The 8,967-nt window shown below is 45.7% G+C and overlaps 1 protein-coding gene across 1 annotated transcript; it reads left to right on the top strand.

The window, feature by feature from the left end:
- The first annotated feature begins 239 nt into the window (after window positions 1-239).
- KXD1 (KxDL motif containing 1) lies at window positions 240-8,165 on the top strand. The gene is made up of 5 exons (XM_066635918.1): window positions 240-402; window positions 2,448-2,561; window positions 4,844-4,996; window positions 5,389-5,435; window positions 6,594-8,165. The coding sequence occupies exons 2-5, from the start codon at window positions 2,464-2,466 to the stop codon at window positions 6,818-6,820; spliced, it is 525 nt and encodes a 174-aa protein (XP_066492015.1). The 5' UTR covers window positions 240-402; window positions 2,448-2,463; the 3' UTR covers window positions 6,821-8,165.
- Window positions 8,166-8,967: the final 802 nt, after the last annotated feature.

Below are 8,967 nucleotides of genomic sequence, written 5' to 3'. Positions count from 1 at the left end.
CTCCCCCCTCTCTGCCCCGACTAGGACTGAGAATGTGAACTATGCCCAGGCAGCAAGGGGCGTGGCGTGAGGGGGCAGGGCCATCTGAGCCCTTCCCTCCAATCACAGCACAGCTAGGGCGGGCTCTGAGGAACCCGGAAAATCCTGAGTTGCCAAGGTAACCCGCTTCCCAGCAGGCTTCGGATGGGGCACGCCAAAGGGGTCACGCTGTGCGTGACCCACTCCAACCCGGAAGTGAGAGCAGCTGGTGTGTATGCCTATGGCCGGGAGCAGCGTTCAGGGGCGGACCTGAGCGAAGGACTCTCTCGCTCCCCTCCCCGCTCGCCACCCGGGCGGCTTCACACCCAGTCACCGCGGCTGGAGCGTGCGGCATGTGACTCGTCACGGCGAGACCTCGCTCGGGTATGACATTAACGGCATTGGCGGTGGGCGGGGCCACCCCTGTGGGAGGGGGAGGGGCCTGAGGGGGCGGGACCACGCCTTTGGTGTGGCGTGGACTGGGTCCGTTCTAAGGGGCGCGGCCTGTTTAGGAGGCGGGGCTTGGAGTGTCTGTGACTTCAAAGGGGGGCCTTAGAGGTGCGGCTTTGCCTGGAATGGGGTAGAAACTGCCTTAAGGGGTGTGGCTTTGCCGAGCCATGGGGAAAGGGGAAGACATGGGGTGGGGGGCATGAAGAAAAGGAGTTATTTACCTTGCCACTGGATCAGGGGCATGTGGTGGGTGGGGAGGCAGGGGAGGCAGAGCCTTCCCACCGGAGTCCTTTGAGAAGCGCTGCTGCCATGTGAGGAACCCAAGAACCCACAACCTTGTCTGTGGAACTCCTTGCCGCTGGATCAGGGAAGTGCAGTGGGTGGGGAGGCAGAACCTCCCCACTGGAGTCCTTTGAGATGTGCCGCTGTGAGAGGCACCCAAGCACCCACAACCCACGCACGGGTTTTGGGTGCCTCCCACTGCAGTGGCACATCTTGAAGGACTCTGGTGGGGCAGCTCTGGCTCACCTGCCTCCCTGCCCACTGCATGCCCCTGCACAGAAGGTGGTGATTGTTGGGGAGACGATCTTAGGGGAAGATCTTATACTGTACACCTTAGCGCAGTGGTTCTCAAACATTCTGCACCAGGACCCACTTTTTAGAATGACAATCTGTTGGGACCCACCAGAAGTGATGTCATTAAGCTGGAAGTATCGTCATGGCCATCAAGCTGGAAAATTTTTAGTGCCTCCCCAATACAACAAATAAAATAAAATCAGTTAATTGAGTAAGCAAGTGTACTAAAAGTTTACAGAAGTATACATTTTTAAATGTATTTAAAATAAAAAAGATCCTTCCTAACCCTCTCAAGCAGTTGCTGATCTGTTTTAAAAAGAAAAAAATTCCCCAAACATCCCAAAGACTGCGGTCCTATCCATGCTTACCCGGAGTAAGCCCCATTGACTGTCATTGTTAAAAGCATATACGTTGTTGTCTGTTAATAGTAGAGATCTGTAACGTTTCCCCAAATGCAGTCACATACTATCAAATTGAATACATTAAAAATAAAATGCACATTGAAATGAACAGGGACCTACTTGAAATTGGCTCACAACTCACATAGTGGGTCTCACCCCACAGTTTGAGAAACACTGTCTTAGGGGAAGAGTTGAGGGCAGGCAGACTGTTGGGAACTGGGCTTTGCCTCTTGGAGGGGCCATGGGGCCCTACCACCTTGGTTGGTGGGTAGATGAGTTGTTCCCCTTCAACTTGCTGTGTGGAGGAGGACCTGAATTACCTGGCACAACAAAAATTATTTGCTAAGTGCCAAAGTGAGAGGGACCCTCCAGAGGCGAGGAAACATCCGTCTACTGGGTATGAGCCTTTTGGAAAGCATCTATGTGAGAGAAGGCGGATGGCTGCTCCATAGGAAGGGAAGATACCAGGAAGTATATCTATTGATAATATAAGCAAGTGGAAGCAAGTTATGTGATGGAATAGAAGACTAAAGACTTCCGAATGAAAAGCCACCAGTTTTTCTTGAATTGATCAAAGATGAGTGTGTGTTGGTATCGGAAAGGGGGGGGCATCAGCCCCAATTCATCACTAAGAAATTCATCATGGATGAGACATGCAAACGTGCTATCCTGGGAAAAGTTATTCCTCCTCACATGTGAACTACCCCTTTCGGTTGATTCTCCCCTGTTCTGTTGGTTTATGTTTCCCTGTTGCTTCTTATCTTGTTTTGATTATTATAAGATATTTTACCAGGTGTAATGGGGGGGGGGGAATATAGTAAGGTGTAAACATTGTCTTTTATTGTTTGTGAGCTGCCTTGGGGGCCCCTCTGGGAACTGAATGGTGGAATAAAAATAATTAAATAAGTGGAAACAACGGTATTGTCATAGTTTCAGGGTGTAGGATATTGCCATCCTTCCCCACCCTACCCCCCCTTTCATCCATCTTTGTGCCCTTCACAGGCAATCAGCACCCTCTATGATGGAGCCCAGTGCTTCTGGTGTCTTCTGTAGCCGGGTGCTCAGTATGGTGAACTCAGAAGATGTGAACGCCATCATCCTGGCTCAGAAGAACATGTGAGTTCTGTTCCTTTGTTACAGCTCCATCTTTTCTCCCTTGCTATATTTTTCTACTTTGTTCGCCTAACTTCTTTCTAGGCCGATAAGAAGCTAGTGATTTAAGGGTACGTGTAAGGAGCTTATGCATCTCTCTTCTGGCATTGTGTGGTCTTTTCCCTTGTCTTGTCATTCATGTTTTTAAAAATGAAGGAAATTCATTTTATGTATTTAATTTTTACTTTGCTGTTTAGCTCGAAATGAATTTCTTCATCTTCTTACAACATCAGAGAAATTTAGATCACTCATACACCAGCAGCAATCAGTTATTAAGCTTTGAAGAAGAGATTACTTCACCTTGCATGAAAAACAGTAAAAAAGCAACCAATCTCACAAATACTACTTTGTCCTGGGTGGGAGCTCTAAATGATTAGGGGGCTGGGGCACATTCCCAAAAGCATTTGTGGCTTTTTTTTCTTAAAAAAAGATGACAAGAATGGTTTACAAAATGATATGGGAAGAGAAAAAGGTTTTCTTCCATAATACTAGAACAGAAGGTTATGCAGTGTAATTGATTAGCAGGGTATTCCAGACAGACCAAAAAGAGTCCTTTTTCACAGAATGCAGAATTAATGGTGTAGCTCATTGGTTCCCAGTGTTATTTTACTTGCAGACCCCTTGGCAGCCCATTTCCATAAATTATACCCCTCTTATTAGGAAAGTGTTTGCAATTAATACAGTTGCTGTTATTCCAAATTTATATGTTTTCAACTACTGATCCATATCTGATAATACACAATTTGGTCACCAAAAGCTAATAGTTGGTGGGGCTTTGCAGCCTACCAGTTGCCTTCCTTCTTGCCTTGCCAGCTCTGCAAGGCATTCTAATACAGACCTGCCTTTTTCCACCATTCTTTTTAGAGTATCCCTAAAGGTCCTGGCAAGTACCCCTGGGGGTACACATACACCAGGTTGGTAACCACTGGCGTAGGAGAATAGGCATGCATGTCCTCTTGTGCAGGGAATAGGAGGCTTTCATAATTAACAGCCTCTGTTTCCTTTTCCAACCATTATTCACTTCTTTTTCAAGTACCCCTAAAGGTCCTTGCAAGTACCCCTGGGGGTACACATACCCCAGGTTGGGAACCACTGGTGTAGCATACAGCCATGAGATGTAATAATGGTTGTTAGTTTAGATGGCTCCAGAAGGGAATTGGACAAATTCATATAAGAGGAAAAAGGAAAAGTAGTCACAATGAGTATTCAGGAACTCTCTGTTCAGTGGCAGTCTGCATACCAGATGCTGAAGAATCACAGCAGGGGAGGACTGTTGTTAAAAAGGAGACTTTTGTCCCAGAATGCACTGAATTTGTGGGATTTACTGCCACAACATTTGTGCAGAAAGCCCTGGTCTACCATGCAAATGCCATGCATATATTCTCAGAAGGAGGTTCCATTGTATGTGATTGAGCTAACTCCTTGGAAATTGTGCATGGAATTGCTGCCTTAGAGCCCAATCCTGAGCTTTTTAGCACTGGTGGTATACCACCTGCACTGGGTGTTGCAAATGTGCCATAAGCCACATCTGCAACAACCTACACTGAGTCAGCACCGGCGCTAGCCCAGAGCCAGTCAGTGTTGAGCCCAGCACTGGTTGGATGCCACCTGGAGCTCAGTAAGAGCTCTGGGCAGTGGTGTGGCCTTGGGGCGGAGGGTGGGGCAGGGGAAAGAACCAGAGCGGAAGGGGGTGGGACCAGTGGAGCTCTGCTTCACCGGATCCTGAACTCCGTGTCAGGCCGGAAGGCTTGACATGGAGTCTCTCAACTCTGTACTGGCAAAACAGCCAGCACAGACTTGAGAAGTCCCATTGTGGGGCTTGGGGCTTTCCCCGGGGGAAGGGAATGAAAGTCCCCTATCCCCAAGGAAACCTCCAGTGTCTGCCGCACGGATGCAGGATGCAGTGGTAGCAGTGGCACCACCTTTAGGATTGGGCTGTTAGATACCTTCCTAAGGCTAGGAAAAACCTTAAAGAATATCAAGTATCTCAGTGGTTATTAGCCATGGTAGCTAAATGGAACCTTCCTTTCCAGAAGGCCCAAGAGAGGCTTGATTGGAAAGATTTGGTTCCCTTAGTTGAGCATAGGCACAAGAAAATCGCAATAAGAGGCTTCTGTCCTCTCTCACCAAGTAAACCAAGTTCCAAGTGTCTCCTTAATATTGGACACACACCCACGGTTGCCCACCCCAGGGAGGACAAGGGTGTGTGTAAAAATTTGAGCCAACCATGTCATCTTTCCATTCAGGCTTGACCGATTTGAAAAAACCAATGAGATGCTGCTCAATTTCAACAACCTGTCCAACGTCCGGATGCAGCAAATGAACGAGCGCTTCCTCCACCATACCCGCACCCTGGTGGAGATGAAGAAAGACCTAGACAGCATTTTCCGGAGAATCAGGTGGGTGGGCGGATCATCTTCCTGACATCCAGGTCCTTCTGCTTAATCCCCTTTTCTGGTTCCTGGGTCTTCACTGAGCCATGGAAGAAAAAGGAGGGAAGGCAGTGTTGCGGAAGCAACAGGAGCATGTCAGAATAATTTGCCCACCAGTTGCCCCTCTCTACAGCTGAGATTCTTGGGAAGCAAGATTCAGGGTCAGACTTTGCCTCTATGCAGGATTCCTGTGGAATCACAGAATCTTCAGCCCCTTGCCTAATAGTGCTCTGTTATACAGACTCTGGAAATTGGAGTGGACTGTAGTTTGTTTTTTTCTTTCTCACAGAGTTGTTTATAATTCTCCTTTTCCCCTTCCAATAAGCTTCTTTATAAGTAGTTCTTTCTATCTTTTACAGAACACTGAAAGGGAAGTTAGCAAAACAGTATCCAGAAGCATTTAGCAGTGAGTATCTCCATTTTGTATTCATTTTTTCTTCAATTATATTTGTTGTAGTGATTAATAATAATAAACTTTATTTATATCCCGCCCTTCTCCCTAAAGGGACCCAATTAATTACCTCAATCCCAAGGTTCACAAATAGAGAAATTGATCTGACCCTCCTCAATTGCAACCCACACTTTAAGAATCCCTGGAGTGAGACAGTAACAGTATTGCCCACAGTAGCAATGACCTTCCAGGTTTTCAGACGGGGGTCTTCCCAGCCCTACCTAGATTTCAGAGATTGAGCCTAGTTCTTCACAGCTTTATGGCTCTCTTCCAGGTTGCTCTTGACCACCCTGGGGATCTCAGCCCATGCTTTGAGAACCCATGCCCTAATTCTTAACCACTGGCTTGCAATTATTATTAATATTTATTAACTAGCACTTGTCCAGCACTTCACAAACAACTTCTTGTTGCAAGCCTTAAAACAACACTGTGAGGTAGGTTAGCATAATTATCCTCATATTGTAATTGAGAAAGAGAGATTGTGGATTGACCTAAAGCCACCAGCCGAATATCCTGTAGAGCAGCCATTTTCAACCACTGTGCCGTGGCACACTGGTGTGCTGTGACTGGTCCCCAAGTGTGCTGCAGGAGTTTGGTGGAGGGTCATTTATTAATAGGACCATTGGGGGATATAAGCCCCCATCAACAGCATGGTGTGCCTTGTCAGTTGTCCAAAAACTGATGGTGTGCCTTGACAGTTTTAGTGCCTTGTCAGTATGCTATGAGACGAAAAAGGTTGAAAATCACTGCTGTAGAGGCAAAATACAAACTAGGAACTTCCTGACTTGTAGCTCTCTCTCTCTTTAAAACATTTTTTAGGGCTACCGCTGGATAACTGCCTTTTAGGTGGAGTGTTTTGTTTCTGTTTTATATTTTAATCTTGTTTTGAATTATACTGATTTAATGTAAGATGCTTTGTGTGTATTCTTTGTAAAAAGGCAGGACATGAATATGAAGAATAACGATCAGGGCCTGATTTCAACAACCAGCACATACTGTCATTCTGTTGGCAAGCTAGTGCTAAATCCAGGGCATCCCTCTTTGCCAAAACAGACTCTCCATTTGTAGTCTACTGTGATATTCTGTAACAACTCTCTCTTTCTGCTTTTCTAGATATTCATGAATCTCCCATCTTGGAAGATGATGACTTTGATCCAATCCCCAAAAGTACTGCCACAACTATTGCTACCTCAGAGCAGAGCACTGAGTCCTGTGACACCAGCCCTGACATTATCTCCCCTACCACTAGCCATGACTTTGAAGACCTGTCCCAGGGCCACTATGACTCGCCAGCAATGAATGGGCAGAGTGTAACGGATGATGACAATGAGACGGACTAGGCTGTGTGTCTTAAGCTTTTGTGTGGGCACAGATGGGCTTTTCTTCCTATCTGCTGCAAGGACTGCAAACTGGAGATATTTCCTTTTTTAAAAAAAAAAAATCTGTATCTCTGTGTTATGTTGGCCGATTATTTCTGTGTCTGGGGAGAGAGAAGCAGTGGTCTATGGGGCTTTTGCATGAACTGCCATTTCCTAACAATTCTGATCTGTTATTTATGCCAAATAAGCAAAATGCTGAGCAGTGTGTTTGTAAAACCATGGACTCTAATAATTGGGAATGCCCAGTCATTCAATTAGCTGTTCATACGAAGGGCTACAAGGTTCGGACAACAGCAACCACGCCCAGGAAATCCCCCTTATTGCAGGAGGAGAGAATTTCTTAGCACGGATACTGTTAGCCCAAACCTTTGTACGAACTGTTCAATGTGTGGTTGTGCATTCCTGAAGTTAATATAGGCTGGCTTGTGTATCATCCAAGGAGCAAAATAATTATCTGAAACAAATCTTATGAGAGCTACAATGCTGGAAGCTGGCTCAGTTACCCTGAGAACATGCAAGAAAATTCTTAAGAACACTTCTTCTTGCTCATTAAATTTAGTTTTGATTGTGCATGAATCCCCACACTCAAGCCTTCCTATCAGCTTCATCACACTGCATGCAGTCCATTTGAAACTTCTCCTGCCCTGTTGGAAGCAAGCTGAGTTCATGTGCTTCTCCTGTGCACACACAAGAGCCTCACATAGGCAAGGTTTCCAGGGGGTTGCATCAGTCCTTCCAAAGAAGGGCATGCTTGGCTTTTGCCAGGCTCTTCTCTCCCCATGGATCTAAGAACTCTATAATCATCCATACCTTCTTAACTCCCCCTAATGTGTATACCTTCTGATGCAGTCCGTTTACCACCTAACAATGCACCTTATAATGATATAAAGGACTGCATGTGCCACTGCAATTGCCTTCTGCTGTCTCCTTAACTGGAAGTCACTGACTACTACTGCATCTTACCTGTTAAGTGTCACATTTAACAAATAGTTTTCTGTTTTGTTCTGAACCTCTGTTATGACGCCTTCAGTACTATAATGCAAGAAGTGTCCACGTTCCTTGTCTATTTTCTTTTTTTGTTTTAAGTCTGGTACCAGTACCACTGTCTGTATTAATAGTTCCTTTGCTGGAACTTGGTACAAACTAAACTTGTGCGTAGAGTGGGGAGGGGTGCAAACAACCTCCTTTCTTTTGCTGTAATTTCCTGAAATGCATTATAATTCAAAGAAAACTATTTTTGTACTGCTACAAGTTTACAGAAGTTAATAAGGAGGTAATAACCAATAAAGAGTTAATTGATAGCCTATCCAAATTGGCTTGGTTTTATGTTTGTGTATTACAGCCCAAGCCTGTGCGTGTCTACTCAGAAGTTAGTCCCATGATAGTCAATGAGGCTTACTCCCAAAAAGTATGGATAGTATTGTAGCCTTAGCAGCTTATGAGGTTGTATTTTGAGCTATAGGACAACCTGTTCTGCTTTATCACTCTCACCACCATTTATGATCCACTTACCACCTGCAGGCCACCTTTGGACTGCCACCTGAAACCATCTGGCCAGTAGTCCCAAAAAGTTATGTCCACTCAGCCCATAGTGGTACTAAAAAAGAATTCAAGTTTGTTAGGCTTACAGTGTAAATCAGTGTTTCTCAACCAGTGGAATGGGTATCGATAGTGGTACCTGAGGTGGTGTCTGGTGGTACTTGTGGGACACTTAGACATCTGCTGCAGAGCAGTAAAATGAGCAACATGATGTGACAAACTTCGGTAGGAGGCTTAGCTCAATGGGCACAGCTCCAAAGCATACTGTGAAAAGCTCTCCTGTCCACCCAGAGCTTCTTACTGATGTTTGTCACATCGCAACTGGCCTCCCAACCCACAACTAACTGGCAATTATGTCATCACCAGCTACTTCTGGTGGTGCTTCCAATAGGTGGATCATGCAAAAGTGGTATAGTGGAGATAAATGTTGAGAAATACTGCTGAAAACAGACCAAGGGCTGAAGAGTCCTTTCAGCATCATTATCGGGGTGTACATCTCTCCACATCATGCCCATCTCTTCTTTTTTTCCTTAGCTAAGCGGGAGGTTCGCACACAGGTGTCAAACGTG

Source organism: Tiliqua scincoides, chromosome 8 (genome assembly GCF_035046505.1).
Source record: "Tiliqua scincoides isolate rTilSci1 chromosome 8, rTilSci1.hap2, whole genome shotgun sequence".
Lineage (NCBI taxonomy): Eukaryota > Metazoa > Chordata > Lepidosauria > Squamata > Scincidae > Tiliqua > Tiliqua scincoides.
Note: the sequence above shows the minus strand (reverse complement) of the source record. Positions and strands in the feature narration are given on the sequence as shown.